General features: G+C 37.3%; 1 protein-coding gene across 1 annotated transcript in view; it reads right to left on the bottom strand.

The window, feature by feature from the left end:
• Positions 1-3,150: 3,150 nt before the first annotated feature.
• Positions 3,151-22,054, bottom strand: part of LOC111511670 (uncharacterized) — a 28,781-nt gene continuing 9,877 nt past the window's right edge. Inside the window, exons 3-4 of the mRNA XM_074173702.1 lie at positions 16,450-16,591; positions 3,151-3,507 (exon numbers count right to left, since the gene is read on the bottom strand). Of these exons, the coding sequence (XP_074029803.1) occupies positions 3,389-3,507; positions 16,450-16,591 (261 nt within the window). The 3' untranslated portion in view covers positions 3,151-3,388. The remainder of the gene's footprint in view (positions 3,508-16,449; positions 16,592-22,054) is intronic.

Here is a 22,054-nt window from a genome sequence, read left to right as displayed (position 1 = left end):
TGGGTTTCTGACATTTCCACAAGTATTTCACTGTTGACCAAAAAAATTATCCACACAGTCCTGATTCATACCCCTCGTCAATATGTAGGAGTTTCCTTCACTATGTAGGTTTTCTCAAAGTTACAGAAATGCCGAAATTGTTATCTGCCATCCTTCAATGAATCTCATTTGTCTAGTCATGCTTTTTTCTTTTTTTTTATATTACAGTCAATTTGCTGATAAATATTTTCATTTCTTTCAGAAAACCAATTTGTTTTGATGTTTCGGAAAAATGTTTTTTGAAATGTTTGACATCGTCAAATCGTTTTGAATTCAAAATATCAAACACTTTATCCATTTTTTCAATGAATGTAGCCGTTCCTATTGCTGCTAATGGTATCTGATTGAAACTGGCATAGGTATTCATCGCTGTAGCTACCGAATCACTGAAAACTTGAGTGGCTAATTTAACTTTCATCCTTTGAAAGTTAGTTGAAAATAAATGAGAATCAGTAAGTTCGGGTGCTAGTCTATATTGCTTTTCCTTATCCAAGTTGTAAAGTTGTTCAAGATGACGTTTGTTCGTTGTATATTCATCAAATTTAAAAAAGTCATCAAAAAAATGGTTTCTGCTACATTTCAGCAAATGATGAGTATCAAAAAAGTAAAATATTTTTTCTCATCAACAAAGAAAGTTGGCTGCTCTACAGTCACTTCGAGATCTTTTCTGGCAAGTTTATAAAAATTAGAACCTAAATCTGAAATGATACCCCTAACTCTCAATCAAATTTTTGATAATTGCCTTACATTTTTAATCACGATATCCAGTAATGATGTGGATGAATTGGTAAAAAATTATGCAACAGGTTGTTTCCAGTTCGAATGTATGCCTTTTGCCATGACTACCAAGGCATATCCTTCTATAGAAGCCGTTTTCTTGTTAAATATTTCCTCAAAACCAATTGTTCTATCCTTTCCTATATTGTAGAATCAGTGTGACTTGATGCTCATTTCATCGAAACAGATGTTGCAATCCTTATCTTGATTACTGAAGTTATCGATTTCTATTCATTCCACTATACACTGTGTCCGTAAAGTATGGAACAAATTCATTTTCAGCTAAACAGGTCATTTTAAGAAATAATCCTGAAACACGTCGATTTTTGATGTTAATTTACCGTATTTTAAAATAATAATCTAATATACAGGGTGAATTACGTTCGAGTAATGACGTCACCGTCATTTTTTTTAAATGGAACACCCCCATTTTGTCTCCATTTTCGGATTACTCTAGCTGAGCTGATTCCAAAAATGTATCACATGTTGATTCCAATTGGTACAGGGTGGACAAAAATACAGTAGTTGTGTGTGTGCTAATAAAGTAACGCGTAACATTCTTTATTAGGTAAATTAACAATATTATCAAAAATACTTATTGTCTAGCGGCAATTGGTTTAAATGTAACACCCCGTAGTTTGCTACATGTTTAGAATAATAAAAATGAGCTGTTTCCAAACATGTTTGGTACTTGTGGTCTAGCAGACAGAATATGAAAGAAATAATTTCTTATCTACATTTATAAAAAACATAATCGTCTAGTTTTTTGTGAAATATCATTATTTATTTAGTAATTTATTGATGTTCAGTGACAGTTTAGTACTACAGTATTTTTGGTATTCGTGAATATTCGAATGATTGCTTAGATTTAATTGGGAGTAGAAATGAAGTTAAGTGTAAAACGAAGAATTTAAATACTTATGATGATTGGGTATGGAGACAGATCGCGAACCCAGATGGAAGTGTGCAATTTGTTTAATGATAAATATCCAGAAAGACCTATAACGCGTTCAACAGTCAGTAAGCTGGAAACGAAATTTCGAGAAACTGGTACGGTTGCAAATGTACGCAAATCAGGTCGTCAACCTGCAAATGCTGATACAGCATTAGATGTTTTACTGAGTTTTGAAGAAAATGCGCACACTTCTGTTCGTAAAGTTAGTCGCGAAATCGGTGTTGGCAAAACAACGGTACACAAACTATTGAAGCTTGAAAAATGGCATCCTTATAAAATCAAACTTGTGTAAGAATTAAACGAAGATGATCCCGATAGACGACTCCAATTTTGCGAAGAAATAATGGATAAATGTCACCGAGACCCTCTTTTGATACAAAACATTACTTTTTCTGATGAGTCCACTTTCACGTTAAATAGTGAGGTTAACCGTCAGAATTGTAGATACTGGGCAAAAGAAAACCTCCACTGGATGCGTGAGCATCATACACAATACCCTCAAAAGGTAAATGTATGGGCTGGAATTGTACGAAATCGAATCATTGGACCCTACTTTATCGAAGGTAATTCAAACGGGGCAAAGTACCTTGAGTTTTTAAGGGGGTATCTCTTACCTACTTTACGTAATTTATTTTCCAGCAGACGTAATCCTGGAGGTTTTGATGAAAGTTTATGGTTTCAACAGGATGGTGCACCTCCACATTATTCTGTAGATGTTAGAAGGTACGTTACTTTATTAGCACACACACTGTCCACCCTGTACCAATTGGAATCAACATGTGATACATTTTTGGAATCAGCTCAGCTAGAGTAATCCGAATATTAAGACAAAATGGGGATGTTCAATTTAAAAAAAATGACGGTGACGTCATTACTCGAACGTAGTTCACCCTGTATATTACATTATTATTTTAAAATACGGTAAATTAACATCAAAAATCGACGTGTTTCAGGATTATTTCTTAAAATGACCTGTTTAGCTAAAAATGAATTTGTTCCATACTTTACGGACACAGTGTATATGGTCTATAACAATTTATTTTATGATTTTCATTATATATTCATTACTTCAATCTTACACAATGAATAATTAAAAAACATACCTTTTTTCGTCAATTGGAAATCGAAAAAAATTAATGCCGACATCACCCTGCAAATTACAGCAACTCACAGCTCGACACTTGCTCATTTTGAAACTAGACACATTTTTTTTCACAAATACAAAACCACCACTTACAACGACTCACTCTGTAATAATATTCCATGCCTCAATTTGGCTCGCTTGGTGAACGCCTCAGATTCAGTTGGTTGAGCTGTAGTTTGGCCGCGCATAAAATTTGAGGTGGGGAATCTTGACCCAAATATGGCGGAGAGTGAACTTACCTGTGTTTACTTCTATACGGTGACACAATGAAAGTTTTACAAACTTGTTAGATATAATTCAAAGTCAACAGTGTCATTGGTAAGGAAACTAGTTGTTTTTGGCAGGCATTTGCCTCATTGCTTTCTTGTGCATTGCACATCAACAATATGTTCATAAAAAAAATGCATTGAAGTTACTTCACTTTATTGTTAATTAAACTGGAATTCCCAAACTACAAGTTCCTCCAATGTCTCCTAGCCAAGTATGATGCAATTATATGGCGGCTGGTGAGGAAGAGTACGTCTCGGACTGATGTATAAGGAGCCGAATTTCTCCAGAGAGTAGTTCGGGCCGCTGCGCCAACCCACGTATCCTGTAATTACATGTTATATTAGTCCTTTGAACGTTATAACATAGTGTACACAATAACACAGTGTTCATTCATCAAACTGTACACCACTTCACGGCCAACTGCTCGTAAACATGATTAATTAAAGTTTATTGTCTGTGTGTTCATCGGAAGAGAACGAGAGATCATGGTTAGACAAGACTATTATGAAATAACAGCGTCGAGATTTGCTCAAGAAAATTGATCATCCTGTAGTTGGTGAGATGCATATGTACGGGGGCTCCATCTGAAACCTCATGTAGGAAAATTTTGATAATTTGACAGTATGTATGAATATTTATTTGAGAGTGGCAAAATTCTGATACACATACGGTTTTGTGTGCGCATTTTTCACTTCAGTTGAAAGATTATAGAAGTCATACCATCCAATGTGAATATTTTTTCCAGGACAAAACACAAGCACTGCAGAAGAAACCTTGAGGCGCTCTAAACGAGGTCCTATGCGAATGTAATAATATGCTGATGGTTCATAAATGCCGGTTTTATCCTTTTTTCGGACAGTGTAACAACGTACAAAAATTAGGCAGCTGCTGTCACCAGATGCAGATTTCTCCACATCAAAATTTGGAAGTTCCGAAAAAGGCTGTAGGGTTCGTGCCGATCGCACGAAGGCCGGTCTTTTTGAAATCTGATCATTTGGTATACCTACTTATATTCTCTTACATTATGTGGTTCCAGAACTGAATTTTCATCCTCAATTAAAATGCTTTTTACTCACTATTCTCTTCTCGATAGATTGACAAAAAGTCTCCTATCTGTTTTTTGTTATCTTAACTTCATCTCACTCTACGAGGATGGTATTTTTCTCAGTCCAAGAGAAAATGAAAGTCCAAGGTTTCAAATATAAAGTATAATAAGTAGAAAACGACTCCATGGACATTACAAATGCGCCAACTCGGTACAAAATACTCTTGGTTTCACTTTCACTTTAGGGAGAGTGGTGTATAACTTCAAATTTTTGCCCTTCTCTGTAATTGTATTATCAACTTTAGATAAACAATCAGCACTAGGAACCCAACAATATATAATCTATTTGCAAATGGAAAGTGGACTCAGACAAAATAATATGTGAACGCTCCCTAAACATCAACTGGTTAGTAAAAAAAAACAAACACTCACATAACGCTTCTTTGGGTAGTTCATGGTCAACCATCGGTTCCGTTGACCTGGTGTGTTTTCAACATCAATACTTTAATTTCGAACTCCCCTGTACCCATTACCGGTCTATGATTTCACTACCGTTCGCACCACGCACGACGAGTTCCGGTGACTGACTTTTTGTGTCTCCATAAAGAAACTCTCCCAAGCCCTCGCGTCAACAACGCTAGCCACAAAAACACCATTTCAGCGTTTTTTTAACCTTCCCAAGCTCATGATAATCGGCAGGATGCAATATATTCATTTGTTTAGACTAGCTCAAATTTAACATGACCACAACGACGCTCGAAGGTCCGACAGTCATAAAGTAATTCAGCGCTTTTTCAACTGGAAAAAATATCAACACCGAAGAAACGGGTCATCGACCTCGATCTCAATGAATAAAATAATATTTTATGTTACTATTGCAATGGCAGTTATTACACGAAAGTAGCGATCCACGATGGATTGATCTGCATGGAGAATGCAGAAAGTACTCAGGAACGGACCTCGACAGTCATGCCCGCCAATACCCGGCGAGCAAGGAATCGTCTACACTTACCAGGAGAAGGTGGACACATTCGCGGACAACTTCGAAAGGCAGTGCAGAGAGAACGACGTCCCGTTCACGGAGGAGGTAGACAAAATAGAGAGACAGGTGAAAAGAATGGTACGAAGGCTATGACAACGAACGGACAACACGCAACCCCTGGCCCCGACATCTCCCGAGGAAGTGAAAGACATCCTAAGACGTCTATCCACTCGGAAAGCACCATGCCCGGACAACAAAACAAACCGGGCACTGGAAGTACTACCGCCCAAGAGTATAGCAGTCATAACCAACATTATAAACTCAGATTGCAACACTTTCCGTACCCGTTCAAAGAGGTTACGGTAATCCACATCCCCAAGTTCAACAAGAACCACCTGTTCCCAGACAATCACAGACCAATCAGCTTACTTCCTTCCATGTCATCCAACGAGCTAGGATTCCTTCTGGATGAACAATTCGGTTTTAGATCAGAACACTCAACAGAGCTACAAGTCCTAAGGGTAGTAGACTTTGCGACCGAAGGCTTCAACATCGGCAAAGGATACAACACCGAAAACATCTTCTTAGATGTCTCCAAGGCGTTCGAGTGGTTCCAAGGCGAACCACCTGTTCCCAGACAATCACAGACCAATCAACTTACTTCCTTCCATAAGCAAAGTGGCGGAGCATGTCATTTTGAAGAGACTTGAAGACCAAACCAGAGAGCTAGGAATCCTTCCGGATGAGCAATTCGCTTCTAGATCAGAACACTCGACAGAGCTACAAGTTTTGAGGGTAGTAGACTTCACGATCAAAGGCTTCAACCTAGACAAAGGAGCTATCTCCTTAGACGTCTTCAAGGCGTTCGACAGAGTTTGGCATGACGGACTACTAGCCAAGATGGGCGATTTCGGATATTCAAAACCAATAGTAAGATTAATTCAGTCTTTTCTAGCTGACAGAGTAGGAGACGAACTATCAACAATTCGACTACTGAAAGCAGGGGTCCTGCAAGGAGCAGTCCTTTCATCACACCTCTTCTTCGTATAAACAGCGGACGTGCCCAAGTCAGAGAACAACTTCAACAAGTTGGCGCTCTACGAGGAGGACACGGTCCGGCTAACGAGATCCACGAGCCAAGCGCATGTCACGAGGTACTTGCAATAACAGGCAGACAGATTAGAGAAGTGTGCCAACCTGTGGAAGATCAGTATAAACCCTGACAAGAGTCAGGCGATACTGTTCACTCGCAGGTTTGTACAACCGGAAGACAACGTTACCTTCAACAGACAAGAGATTCCGTGAACCAACAAAGCGACATACCTGGGGGTCATCTTAGACAGGAAATCAACATTTCAGTCTCACGTACGGCAGAGAATCGGAATGGCTAGACATGCCAGACAACGCCTGGCACCAATCATAGGACGCAGAAGCAACATGGGGTTGAAAGTGAAGTTACTGATGATCAAAATCGTTCTCATGCCCATAATACTTTATGCCTGCACTGCCTGAGGCCAGTGCGCACAGACATGCAGGAAGAAGATACAGTCGTTCATGAACGCGAGCTTAAGGGCCGCCGGAAGCGCAGCGTACTACATTCCCAACAGATTTATATACAGAGGCCTAGATCTGGACATGCAATATGTGGACGTGTATATGAGCGAACACGCAGGAAGCGTGTTCGATAGAATCAGATCGCACAACAACCCAGCGCTACGCGATCTACACGATGCGTTGAACATGGATGACCCCAGGTTCCGAGAAAGGGACAAACATCCAAGGCCAACGAAGCAGAACCAAAGACCGCTCCCACTAGTCGCCATCAGGCGACTCCGGTAAGGACACTAATCAGATTTTCTTCCAGCAAGTTCACCGCAGAACAACTCGACCGCGATCCAATTATCCTTAGATTCACTAAGGAACGCCCGACGTTAATAGCAACAGCCGCGGGTTAGTTTTTGGGGTCCCCCATGCAAAAATTCAGTTAGGGATAGTTAGACAAAACACTTTTTACCGATCGCGAAAGAATAGCACCTAAAGGCTGACTTTCGACCAAAAGAGGTCAGATGTCAATCTTGCTGAAGTGCCCATCAGTGAGTTGAGGACCGCTCGGAGAGCGGTGGTGGATGGATTAGGGTATTAGGTTCTCCTCGCAAACCAGCAGGATGGAAAGCTTCTACTTCAGGGCGCTCAACACGGGAAGGGGCATGAGGGGGGCAGATCAAAAAGTAATAACACCTAAAGGCCAAAGACGATCAGATGTCAATCTTGCTGAAGTACCCATCAGTAGGACTGAGGACCGCTCCGAAGGAGCGGGGGTGGATGGAACGGTGTATTAAGTTTTCCTCACGGAATTTATTTTGTGAGGCAAAGTTTTTACTCCAAGGCACTCAACTCGGAAGGGGGCATGGGGGGGCATTGATATCCCTGTTCAATCTAATGAGTAGGTAGATTGAGACCTTAAAGAGAACTCCTGATGAGACCTGGACAGTAGGCAGATTGAGCCCCCGGCGTCAAGTCACATCAATTTCTTGAAGATGGCTCCATAATAGGAGCCAAATTTCATCTTCCATCTGATCGTCTGAAGAAATAAATTTGAAATTCTTGATTTGAGTTTTTTGGGCCAAAATTCCTGAGAAATACTAGACATCACACCATTCGTCACCTGATAGCCAACGCATTATCTGAGAAGTTTATGAGAAAGTCAACGGTACAGCTTCCAATGGAGGCATTAGTAAAAATCACGTTACAGCAATAGCAATTCATAGTCGATCCAACAATAAGATTCGAAATCGGTAATTCTCGAGTTGGCCCAGAGAAAAGAGGAATCTATCAACCAGCCATCAACTTTCTCAAGAAAATATTATCATAAAATTATTCGTGAAATGAAAGTCATTGATCCTCTCATTGCTGCCCGAGGAAATGTTCTCAAAATTTCTGGTGATTTTAGTTCAAAATTTCAATGGAAACTTGGAACTTTGAAATATTCAGTTGAAATTGCTAAAGCACATAACTCCTGTGTATGCTGACTTGGTTGGCGAATCGCGCATCGAGAGACAGCGATTTTATTTCAAATTCTACTTATTGAGTAATCGTATATCCATTTCTTCATTCATTGATATCCACTAGTTGGCATTACAAAAACTCAAATTATAGAACCATAACAGTAAAAAATTACTTCAAATTCAAAAAATTTCGAATATACTCTTTCATACCTACATAATCACACAACGTGATTAAATTAAGTACAATAAGCTCTCTTGAGATTCTAATGTTCTGAAATTATTTAAATGTTCAACCACAGTTTGGTCTATCAACACAAAATGTATGAAAGTGTTATCAATCCTGAATCTATGGAATGATCCCACTCGTTGAGAAAGTACATAGTATATTTTAGTTTATGATTGACTTTTTCACAAAAATCCATATCTAAACCGAATGTATTAGATGAAAGCAACAGAGAAATTCAATTCAGAACTTTCCCCGTTGGCAAGTCAGTTCAAGTTTGCGATAAATCACGCACCCCAGCCGTAAATCTAGCAGTCCATGGACAGCACCTATTTTCACAGTTCTTTAATAACATTAAGTTCGAAATAAGTTACAAAAAATCAAACATAAATACAGTCTAGTGTCTGTTGTTCAATATTGATGGCGATTTCTTCTGTAAACGTGCTATGGCATTGCCTGGAAATTTATGTTGCAATTCTCAGGTATCTGAGCTGAACGAAAGGTGAACGAGAGGAAGTTTGTAAGGTTACAAAATGATTTCCTTAACTATGGCTTAGTTTCCAGGAAACAACTGTACCAAAAATCAGTCATTTCTAGGTAAAAAGTGAGATTTTGTGGGATAAAACATGTGATAGTACAGACAATAACAGAATAGAATGATTCAAAATAACAAAATTGTAAACAAAATATCACATTTTCACAATAAATGCTGAAAATGTTGTCCATTACATTCTAAACACTTTAAAATGTTTTTTTGTACGCGACTTGTGGTTGCTTTTTCAATTTCCTGGAGATCCAGATCTTCAATACTCCGCACTATTCGCCGTCGCAATTATTCTTTGGTAGGCACTGGAGTACTGTATACCCTTTCTTTTAAAACACCCCATAAAAAAGTCAAGTGGCGTGAGGTCGGGTGATCTCGGTGGCCAATCCCACGGCCCTGAACCAACGATCGTCGAAGAGTTTGTCAAGTTTCTTGGAAACTTCCTGGGTGGAATGAGCTGGCGCTCAGTCCAGTTGAAACCACGAATTCCTATATTCCTCTAATAGAAAATTTTCAAGAAAATCGGTTACAGTCGTCCTTAATATTTGGATATATCTCTCTGCATTCAGTGTATCTTCATAAATAAAAGAGCTAATTTTTTTGTTCTTCAGAATACAGAAAACATTCAGGTAAAATTTTTCTTGAAAACCCATTTCTATTGTGACATGAGGATTATAAACAGCCCAAAAATGTTTATTCCTTCTATTGAAAATACCATCCCTCGTAAATTTTGATTTGTCGCTCCAAATAATTTTTGACAAAAATTCCCGATCTTCCTGTGTAAATTTATACGGATGCATTCCGTGATTTTTCAAAATTCGTTGTACTGAAGCATGTGATACACCTAAATCTTTTTCTGCACTGCGAATGGAAGCTTCTGGATATGCATAAAAATATGCCAAAACGTTAACAGTATTGTCCTCATTTGAAGTAACAGGTTTTGGTAATGTTGAAGGCGCTTTTAACATGAAGCCATAGTTAAGAAAATTATTTTGCAATCTTACAAACTTCCTCTCGTTCATTGGTGTTAATTCAGGATACATTTGGTAGAATTTTCTACAAGTTCTGGCAATGATTTGATCACACTGTCCGTGTATAATAAATAATTTCATAAGAACTTCGTTTGAATAATCAATATTTGCATTCATTTTTGGCGATTTTTTGAAACACCGTCAATAACCATTTATCAATTACTTATAAAAGTCACCAAACTGTCATAAGCTTGATATTTCCACGGCTATCTAGAAATCAAATTCTTTAAAAATTATACTGTTATTGAAAATCTCTTTGATAGAAACACTTCAATCAGAATACCTACCAAAAAATCATTTAGAAAAGTTCGCACATGCAGTTCGTGCTATTGGTAATATTAAATCCCTGTGAAGTTACTGACGATGACGAACTAGTATTCAGTCCAACTGTAGAAAGTCCTTCATGACTAACCAATAATCCTCCTTAAAATAACGTGAGTTGGCGTTTGTAGTTGTATATGCCTTGTCCAAAGATCGTGTGTTCAAATCCCATGGACCCTATAATTTTTTTTATTATCAGCAGTAAAGTTATACAAAATAATTTGTATGATACATTTGTTATTCTGCTCGTGGGTTTGCTCCACTTGCTGACGCTCGTTTCGCAATAATCCCCACTCACAAAATAAAATGCCACTTTCAACACTTGTAGGTAAAACCTGAATAACTATTTTTCCACAAAAACGGCTTTATTAAGAAAACTTGACAATTTAGGTATAGGGACATGTATATGATCTTGAAGCATTTTTCACCATCTTTCAATTTATCGAGTAATATACAGGGGGTTTCATTTGAAAAAATGGACTTTCCACTACTTTTATGCACAATGGAAATAATAGTAATTTTAGCAGGCCATGTATGATATGGAGTCGATTTCTTGGTGTTATTTGAATATTTCGAGTTTGTCCAAACTATCATCAAAATATCAACTTTTCATGAATTGAGAGTACTAATGTACTTAATTTCAATTAAGGCTATGTCTTGGACCATATTTAGCACAATTTATTTTTTATCTCGAAAACAGATAGAGATAGGTATAGGACATTATCAACAAAAAAGTATTAAAATACCAGAGATATACCAGAGCGGGGTGTTCCATTTAAAAAAATATAATTGCTAGGACTCTCTGATAGAAGTGGCAATAGAACAGGTAAGGAAATGTGAGAGGTGGAATTTTCAGAAAAATCATGCTTTGTGTTTTCCAGAAACGTCTAACGTACCATCGACCGTGAGTCACGGGTGTTCATCCGTTGTGTACTATTCGATAGTCGACGTTTCGCCATCATCTCAGATGGCATTATCAAGACGAGTTACTGCACCTCTCGAAGCGAAGCAGTAACTCGTCTTGATAATGCCATCTGAGATGATGGCGAAACGTCGACTATCGAATAGTACACAACGGATGAACACCCGGAAAAACAACACATCATATATATATATATATATATATATATATATATATATATATATATATCACATCAAATTGTTGAACCATATGGAAATTGAGGTTCAATGATAAATCTGGAATGTTATTACATTTGTCTAATTGACATTCCAATTTTTGTAGCATTCTTATCTGAAATATATGTTACATGTTCTTTGAAATTTGGTAAGCTATTCAGAAACACATATAACTTTTTTCATTTTCAATAGAGAAAGATATGGAATTTTGTTTTTGCCGATGTGAAAGTAACATACATTTTGATTCACCTATATTCAGTTCCAACATATGGAAATCCAATCAGTTTCCAATGCAATTGATATTTTTTTGTAAATATTCAATAGAGATCAGTTTAACATATTCCTTATCATATGGACAAAACGGATGAATGAGATTGATATCAAACCAAATTAATTCAACTAGCGACAGTTCCACAAAATCCCAAACTTCTGACAATTTATCATTTGAAATTTTGAAAAACGCCACAAAATAAAATTGACTCAGTGAATTTGACCATTAGTCCCAAATTTATTTCTAGCATTGCATTAGAACGTACAATTTATAGATACATGCAAACTAATTTTCATCCCAGTGGACACTGTGCTCTTCTGAAAAACTTTTTCATTTTCATTTCGTATATTATTTTATCTATAGCATTTTTTATGTTCCAGTATAAATGTAAAAACAAAATTGTAACTGAATAGTTAACGAACTTTAGGTAAAATTTCCTTTAGTTGTGCTGAACTTCTTTGAAAAAAATGTATTTGTGTCATAATTTTTGTTTGCTTGGGTTTTCGTCAACAAACTTTTAAATAATTCATTTCGGTAGGAGTACGGGCTAGGAATAGCATGTTGAAATGTAAGACCCCGTTTATCCTGAGATCGCAAAAGTTTCGACTCTCGAAGGTTGTCAATAGTTGTCTGATACCTACTACTCAATTTCTCAAATGAAAAAAATGATTAATCGTGAATTTCAGTCATCTCGACAAGAGTTTCTATATATATATCATCTGTCAGAGTCATGGAAATGTCAACCAGGTTCAATAAATTACATATTTAAAACCTATGTTTCAATATTTTTCCAAAACAACTGTCACTATCAACATGAAGACAACGCATTTTTCATTGTCGTCTACCACACCAAACATTCAATGTCCAAATGTTAACTTCCACTGCCCATGAAAGAGACCTTAACTGCAACGTAAATTACTTTGCAGCGGAAATTACTGAAAAAAAAACAACATCGTGAATGTACATTTTTCTTCAGTGACTATTCCTTTCACTAGATGGCTGGTACTATTACGCATTTCTATACAACAAAAGACCTGCCATTTACGCCACCCTTTGTGCCACGACATGCCTCCATTTCCTAGTCGAAATGAGACGTAATTAATGAAAGGATACATTACAGACGCGATGGAAATTCCCTAATGAGCTTAATATATTACTTTCCTACCTATTCGCTATTCACGTAATTTGAATGTAAGCTTTGGAAGTAAAACTTGATGTGCGCTTGACTTGGGGCTACTCCCCAAGTGAATGAATGAAGGGAGTGTTACGAACGTTACAAAAATTGTGATTGAGCGAGGCGAACGGAAATTCAGAAAGGTATCAATACAATATAATTCCTAGGAAAACAGTCAATATGAATATGGGAACAATTTCAATAATGGTGAATGAATAACTTCCTGTTGAATATTTACGTTTATTAATTTTCAGAGATTCAAGCAGGTTTGATTTCTGTCCCTTATTTCCTTTATGAAATATGCCATTGTTTATGACGAAATCATGGTTATTCTCTAAAAAGTAGCAAGCATAGGCAGAATTGATTTCCTTCAGCTCGAAACTTCTTAAATGTTCTGCCATTCTCGTTTTAGAATTTCTACTTATTCATCAAACTCAAACAATTGTTCATGCAGCTGCAGTTTCGTAAGAAGGTATCATCTTTCCCTCCAACCGATTTCCTGGAGTCTTTGAAGTCCACTAGATACTCAGGACAAAAAGAGGATTGTTCCGAATTCTTGGGGTTCTTGTTGAATACTCTTCGTGAGCAAAACAATAGCAAAATCAATACCCCTGACCGCTCTGGACTGACCCATCTCGTCTTGTGTTTCTAAATCTTTTGCTGGAAAAATCCTCACTTGTTTACTTTGTGGTAAATGTTCAAGAAGTACCGAAAAGCTATTTGAATTTCTGGAACTTCATCTAGCTTTTCCTAATATGACTAAAAACCAGTCCGTGCAAAGCGTATTGTTAAATCATCTGAAAATGGAATTTTTAACAGGTGATGATCGACTGTATTGTCAAACATGCGCCAAACTAACTGACTGTTATGAGAAAACAAGTATAGCTGAGGCACCAGTCAATCTAATAATAACACTGATGATTTTCAAACAAGACTCAACCTCTAATGGAAGCAAGAAACTCTTTGAAAGGTTCGAAATAGATGAAAATTTCAACCTAGCAGACCACTATTATAATATCCTTGCAGTCATTGTTCACTGTGGTTCTGGCGTTGAATTTGGTCATTATTACGCCTTGGTCAAAGACAAAATGGACTGGTTTAAGTTTGACGATAGTCGTGTCACGAAGTGTTCTGGCGATGCATTGAATTTATTGGAGCCTCTGGAGACACCCTACTTTTTTTTATAAGAGAGAGAACATTGTTAGATCAAGATCTTCAGAAGATGTGGTGCTGCAGGTTTTTCCGGGTTTTCCTGCAGCTGAAAAAGCAAATGCGCCACTGGAATCAATGAAGTCGCCGGAGCGCCAATTAATTTTTATTGTTGTTTTTATTTAATTTTTATGTAAACTATTGGATATGATCCACATGTTAGTTTGTAGATCCCGGATTTGTAATATTTGTCCATTTCTGTCCCCAATAACCAAGTATAAACGAAAATATTGAAAAAAAATTAAACGACCAACAGAAAATTATTCACCAAATGGTAAAGGCTTTCCTAACTGAGGTTTTCAGTATCACTATTTTGTGGGTTTTGAGGCCGTGGAGTTTTGAAATTCATCCCTGACGTTTCGTTGGCGCAAGTGGCTAGCTTCCTCAGAGGTTCATACATATCATCGGAGATATTAACGTGCCAGCGAACGTGCCAGCCATAAAAAAATCCAAAAATCCATGGCCTTCAAACCCGAAAAATAGTGACACGAAATGTTATTCATTAACCATTATTTAACTGTCATTGTTTAACATATTTACATATTTACTGTTCAAGGCTTAGATAAAAAGAATTTGAAGTCAACTCTGAGAGTTGGAAGCTTATTCTAACTTGAATCCTCAGAAAATTCTAAGAATTCTTGTACAAATAACTAATCCGACTAGAGTTCATCTATTCAATAGAATAACCCAAAAATGAGGATAAATAAAATTGATTCATTTTGGAAGTATATCAATGTAGAATAAGTTACTGGAGTATAGAAAATAATGGAATTATTGTAAAAATAATCAGAATCAAAGTTATTGAAAAAAATTGTTTCCAATTGAACTATTAGGAATCATTCATTTAGGTAAAAATCCTAAAAAGGGGACACACCTCCTAAATTTATTAAATTCAAAATCCAAAATATTTTTCCTAATTTACGCTGATTTATTGAATTAAATTTTATTAAAACAACGATAAAAATAAAATAAAAACAACAATAAAAATTAATTGGCGCTCCGGGGCGACTTCATTGATTCCAGTGGCGCATTTGCTTTTTCAGCTGCGGGAAACCCCGGAAAAACCTGCAGCACCACATCATCTGAAGATCTTGATCTAACAATGTCCTCTCTCTTATAAAACAAAACGTAGGGTGTCTCCAGAGGCTCCAATAAATTCAATGCATCGCCAGAACACTTCGCGACACGACTATCGTCAAACTTAAACCAGTCCGTTTCTTCTTTGACCAAGGCGTAATAATGACCAAATTCAACGCCAGAACCACAGTGAACAATGACTGCATGAATATTATAATAGTGGTCTGCTAGGTTGAAATTTTCATCTATTTCGAACCTTCCAAAGAGTTTCTTACTTCCGTCAGAAGTTGAGTCTTGTTTGAAAATCATCAGTGTTATTATTAGATCGACTGAAGCCTCATCTATACTTGTTTCCTTATATTCCTTATAACCGTCAGTTAGTTTGGCGCATGTTTGACAATACAGTCGATCATCACCTGTTAAAAATTCCATTTTCAGGTGATTTGAATTAAATAATTGCTCCAAATAGAAAATCTGTAAAATTCAAAATATAGAAATGATATTTATCAAAATTAGAAAATAAATACAAAAATATCGAATTAAAATAATTTTTTATATGAAATTCTAGCTAATATTCAAGATATGCGATTATTCATGGAGTATGCTGAAATTTGCGAATATGCGAATAATATATCAGTCTGATAACAGATTTCTACACATCTACTGCACATATTGAGGCAGCGGCTTCACACCAGTCCGGCAGCTGTACCTGGCAGAGTTTTGACATAAAATTCCAATATTTCACCAATTTCCTAGAAGTCACATTGTATTGCACCTAATTGTTTATTGAAAATGTACCTGTTTTTTTAGTCCTAATCATTCATCCAATAAGTTTATCCTCAAACAATGTTTTGTGAAAGATATTCTAGAATAGTTTAATGTATTAGTAACTAATGAAGCTCGCGTATAGCAATATGCATTTCAAATAAAATGAATTGTGAACATGATATAATTAATATTACTGGAATTTTTTCCCAACACCAAACCGGTATTTCAACATCTCGAGGCGTGTTTCGATCACCAGGTGATCGTAACACGTCTCTTCAAGAGGAAGATCAAACAGTTTGATCTTCTGACCCAAATAGTAGAGTGATTGATTTCAACACGGCTCAACTGCGTGTATGAAACCTTCGTCTGAGAGAAATATTGTTATCTGGTGACACCTCCATTGCTCGATTGAGATTTTGTAATTCGTCTGATATTTGATGAATGAAAACAGCTTGTACAGGTATGAAACTTTATTACCAGATGAAGTTACTGGAAAATTATCCGATGCTTCAGCCTTCCAAATGTCCGGTTCCAAATTTTTTTTATTTTTTCTCATTTCCACCAGTCGTCGATACATTTCTGGGGTGTATCCTCTTTTTGAAGCTTCCTCTAGGCAAATCTGAAATATCAATTTTCCTCTTTCAACGTTCTTACAATACCAGAAGAGCTGATTGATTTGGGCGAATATCTCAGAATGAGAATGTGATTAAGAGTATCTTGGTTGTTTTGATACAAATATACTTAGATGAAAGGTATTAAATTTTTAATCGATTGTACTCGAAGTGTAAAAAGTCCAAAATGAGGAGGACGACTATTAGAAATTCGAAAACGTTAAAATATGAAACAACGTTGAAACGTAGATAAAATCAGTATTCTGATAGATTCTTGAAACAAATTGTCAACATATCTAACATCAACTGCAGATTATAGTCTTTCCAATACCAATTGGAACAGCATAGAAAAGGAATTCCCGCCTCGACATAGGCGTCGGCATATTATTTTTCAGTGGTAGTTTTTCAGTTACTTATTCTTACAATCATAGCAATTGGTAACCCAATGAAAAAGTTATCTCAACTGAATTTTTCTACCATGGGTAATGATGAAAAACTTCAAAATTTAAGGTAGTTGATTTCCGAGTCGAAAACTATAAAATACAATGAAAACACAAATAATCATACCGAATTCTCGTCAAACATATATTTACAAAATAATAGAGGCCAACAACATTGCTATAAAAATCAAAATTCTTTTTCGCTATATTCGGATGAGGTGGAATCATCATCGGGTTGAATAACGATCGGATTTTATCAGAACTTTCACTAAATTATTACCTTTGAAAATGATTTATGGGACTTTGCACATAATATTTGTTCTCTTCTTTTATAACGTGGGCCACAAAGTTCTTCCACACATCACTATTACCTACTTCATTCACCACTCGCCTTATATTGTCAAGCACCACAGCATTCAAAGTCGGTGACTGATTACATTTCCGCAAGCTTTCTTTCATTGTTGCCCAAACCATTTCAATTGGATTGAACACACAATAATATGGAGGCAAACGTAAGAGAATTTGACCACGTGTTTCACACATCGAATCAATAATATACTCTTTTTTGAATTTACGTTGTTTATGGTCACCAGTAATACCATTTTCATTGGAATCTTTTCGGGTATTTCCATGTCATGATTTCGCATGAAATCAACAATATCTTCTTTTTTGTGTTATTGTTTGGTATTTTAGTCAATAAACGAGAATGATACGGAGCGTTATCCATTACAATAACCAAGTTTGGACGAATATTTGGGAGAAGCTGCTCACTGAACCAGGTTTCGAATAAGGCCGCAGTCATATCTTCGTGGTAATCAGCAAACGAATATTTTATATTTTTGGCCGGCAGACGCAAAGCATTAGGTACGAAACCACTTTCATTCCCTGCATGCAAAATTATAACACGTTTCCCCTTAAAGAGAGTGTGTTCAAAGCACAATACTTGGTTTCGTCTACCTAGCCATATTTGACAACATCATGGGTGTCAAACCAAGTTTCGTCGAGGTAGATTATATGTCTGTTGGATTCTCGGTAGCTTTTCATTCGCCTCAAATATTCTTGTCGGAGTTGAACAATGCGTGTCGATACCATTATGACCATCCGATTGTTAAATTTTTTATATTTGAAACCACAAGACAATAAGACACCTCGTAGAGTTTCTAACGATTTGTAATTGTAATCGAGATAGTTGAGTGATTTATACCAAATCATTTCCAAGGTTGGTACTTCATTTTTTTGGTATATACCATAAATTGTTCGCCGAATCACATCTTTTGTAGCACCATCAACGTTAACGAATTTTTATTCCTTTGTTTTCGTTTCATTGCATGGTCAATGACATCCTCTATTTTATTTGAAGGTGATTGACAATGTTTCATAATGAATTTCACTAGTTCGGACTTCCATTGTCTACTATATAAAATGATTTGAAATCCCTGAAACAACTAAAAATGAATAGCTGAAAATAACAATTATATTAAGCAAAATGAACCTGAAATGAGATAATAGTGAAAATAAATGAAATGAAATGAAAATAAAAACAAAAAATAAAAAGTAGAGGGATTCCAAGTCACGTTAGTTCACGACGTTTCGATTGTTAGTATCTACAATCGTCTTCGGGTGATGACTGAACTGATTCCTCAAAAAGATGAATATTTATAGGTCATTCGAGTACTTTCACTTATTCCCGCTTTCCATTTTCCGCTTCACTGATTCCGTGGGAGATGACCGTTTTGGCGGGAAATGGCCATTTTTCGCTTGATAATGGGTTTCCATATGTTGCGTATTTCTACGCTGGCTTGGCTAAATACGTTGTTGGACAACATGTATGCGGCTTCCTTGAATTTTCTCCTAAACCAATGTTCCTCTCTGTGGAAGATCTCAGCTTGGGACCACTCGATGTTGTGTTGATGGGTCCAAACATGGTCTGCTATTCCTGATTTGCTGGTTTCCCCTCGCTGTGTGTGTTTCCGCACTCACAGGGTATCCGGTAAATGCAATTCTTGAAATCGCAGTCCGCGTTTGGTGGCCTGGTTTTCGTGAGGCTGCTACGGATAGTGTTACCGGATATGTTGTACTTGGGACCAATTCTTCTTATCCTCTCCGATAATTCTCTGATGTAGGGAAGTGCAAGCACTGGTTCTGATGGCTTCTCTTCCTTGCGAGGCTCCTGCTGTCTTCTAGCCAAAGTCTTTTCTACCATCGCTTTGGAGTAGCCATTCCGTTGAAGATCATTTTTGATGATGTCTAGTTCCTTTTCGAGACCTTCCTTCGTATTACAAAGCCCAAAAGCACGGTCTAATAGAGTCTTGATGATTCCTCTTTTAGTCGATTGATGGTGGTTGGATTCGTGGTTCAGATACTGTCCCGTATGAGTGGGTTTTCGGTATACAGATGTTTCCCACTTAGTGTCGGTCCTCTTCACCAAAACGTCTAAGAATGGCAATTCGTTGTGGATTTCCTTCTCCATTGTGAAATTGATGGAAGGTCTCACGCTGTTGATGTGTTTCAGGAAGGCGTCTAGTTCAGTATTCCCATGGTTCCATATTATAAAGGTGTCAGCAACATATCTCAACCAGACTCGAGGTTTCTTGTGGGCTTCTTCAATGGCCAGAGTATCAAACCACTCCATATATATATGTTGGCTATGACTGGTGAGAGTAGCGATCCCATTGGCAGTCCCTCATCTTGTGTAAAGAATTCGTCCTTCAGTTGGAAATAACAGTTTCGTACACAGCATCCTAGTAATTCCATGATTACTTCTATAGGTAGATTCGTTCTCTCTTTCAGGTTCCCGTCTTCGGATAGCTTTCTCTGTATGATTTGGAGTGCTTCTTCGACCGGAACGTTGGTGTAAAGGCTTTCCACGTCGGAACTAATTAGTTGATCTTCCTGTGTGAACTCAATTGACCCTAGTAGTTCGACAAAATGCCTTGGATTCTTTACAATAGACGATGTTTTTCCTTGTAATAGTTGTATGAAGGGAAGTAAAATCTAGACAAGTTTTGAGTAGCCGAATCTCTGGAGCTGATGATCGGTCTAAGCGGAACGTCCTTCTTGTGGATTTTGGGTAGTCCATACAAGTGAGGGATCTCACTGAGGTGCGGTGTTATCTCTTTCCTTGTCCGAAAAATAGACTTGGTGTTTTTTCAAAATCTGGTACAACTTCCTTTCGGTTGATGCAGTAGGGTCCCGTACGATCTTTGTGTATCGTCCCGTCTGAAGAACCTCTTCGATCTTCTGTTCGTAGAGAACGGTATCCATTTCCACAATAGCGTTAACTTTATCTGCAGGTAGGATCTTGATGGTGTTGCCTCTACGTAGGTCGTTCAGAGCTCTACGTTCTTCATTGCTGATGTTAGATGTTGGAACTGGTTCTCGATCCAGCTGTTCTCTAATTTTCCATCTGAACTCTTCTGCCTCGGTCTGGTCAATGAGGGAACTGGTGGATCCCACTGCAGTAATTATCTCCAAAGTGGGCACAGATGTTGGCGTGATGGCGAAATTTAGGCCTTTTCTCAACAAGGATTCCTCTATTCCCGTGAGCGGACGGGAACTCATGTTGATGACGTTGACGGCTTCATAGTTGTCCTGTTTTCGGTCTGTATTTGGGCATTGTTTCCTTACTAACTTCCCCCACTTTCTGTTGTGGGTATTCTCCATGTCTTGGCGGATCTTCAAGCACGTGCTTTCAATTTTGGCAAAGATTGGTCCATGATCATCTTCCAATGTCTCTCTTCTTATCTCTTTAAATCGTTCCGTGGCATCCTGCAACAAAGTTGACCTCTTCCAATGGTGATAATTGATTTGAGACCTTATCAGTGCTCGGCTGGCGCGTTCCAATATGCGTTTAGCTCTCTCTCCTGGGATTGGCGATTTCAGCAGAAAACCTTTGGGGATGATGTTGTTGTCTCTCGCTTTGCACAGAAAGCTGAGGTGAGTTTCTTCCTTTGTAAGCTTGATCATAGTCTTCTCATATCATCGGAATAAGTCGCTGTTTCCAGGTCCGTACCGGGTATTCAACGTTTGTTTGAAGGTGATTAACAATGTTCCATGATGAATTTCACTAGTTCGGACTTCCATTGTCTACTATATAAAATGATTTGAAATCCCTGAAGCAACTAAAAAAGAAGAGTTGAAAATGAATAGCTGAAAATAACAATTATACTAACCAAAATAAACCTGAAATGAAATAATAGTGAAATAAAATACAAGTAAAAATAGAACAATTGAATAAATGAAAATGAAGAAATGAAAAAGAAAATAAAAAAATAAAAAGTGAAGAGATTCCAAGTTCACGACGTTTCGATTGTTAGTATCTGCAATCGTCTTCGGGTGATGACTGGACTGATTCCTCCGAGAGATGACTATTTATAGGTCGTTCGAGTACTTCCACTTATCCCCGCTTTCCAGGTTTATTTTGGTTAATATAATTGTTATTTTCAGCTATTCATTTTCAATTCTTCTTCTTTAGTTGTTTCAGGGATTTCAAATCATTTTATATAGTAGACAATGGAAGTCCGAACTAGTGAAATTCATCATGAAACATTGTCAATCACCTTCAAACAAACCTGTATACTATTGTTATTAAGGGTGGTATTGAATGGAATGCCCTGTATATGCCCATTATTCAGGTGTGAATAGTAATAGTGAAAATTAGTGAGACATTATCAATGAACTGGAAATCGAATCAATATTTATTCACATGCATGAAACGACAGTCGAGTATATTCACGTGCGCGTTCAACAGTTCCGATAATCATCTCCTTGATCTCAACAATGTATTTTTCTTTCCTTGAATGGATTCAATCAACCCACGATCCAGCCAATGTCTGCTGAAAGACCCTTTGTTGGTGAATCTCGCTTTAAATTTAAATGGTATCTATCAGTCTGTATTTGCCGTCTGTGTACAAAGGCAAGAGCAGAGGAAATTGGCGACATAACTAAGCTCCTTATTGTGCCGGGCCGGGTTCGCAGCGATGCACATTGCACTTTGTAGTTCGCTATCCAATTTATGTGGCTAACAACGAT

Source organism: Leptinotarsa decemlineata, unplaced genomic scaffold (genome assembly GCF_025532065.1).
Source record: "Leptinotarsa decemlineata unplaced genomic scaffold, Ldec_3_MD MMD2_tig00000251_RagTag_RagTag, whole genome shotgun sequence".
NCBI classification, from domain to species: domain Eukaryota; kingdom Metazoa; phylum Arthropoda; class Insecta; order Coleoptera; family Chrysomelidae; genus Leptinotarsa; species Leptinotarsa decemlineata.
The sequence above is the reverse complement of the archived record's forward strand: the minus strand, read 5'-3'. Positions and strand labels throughout refer to the sequence as shown.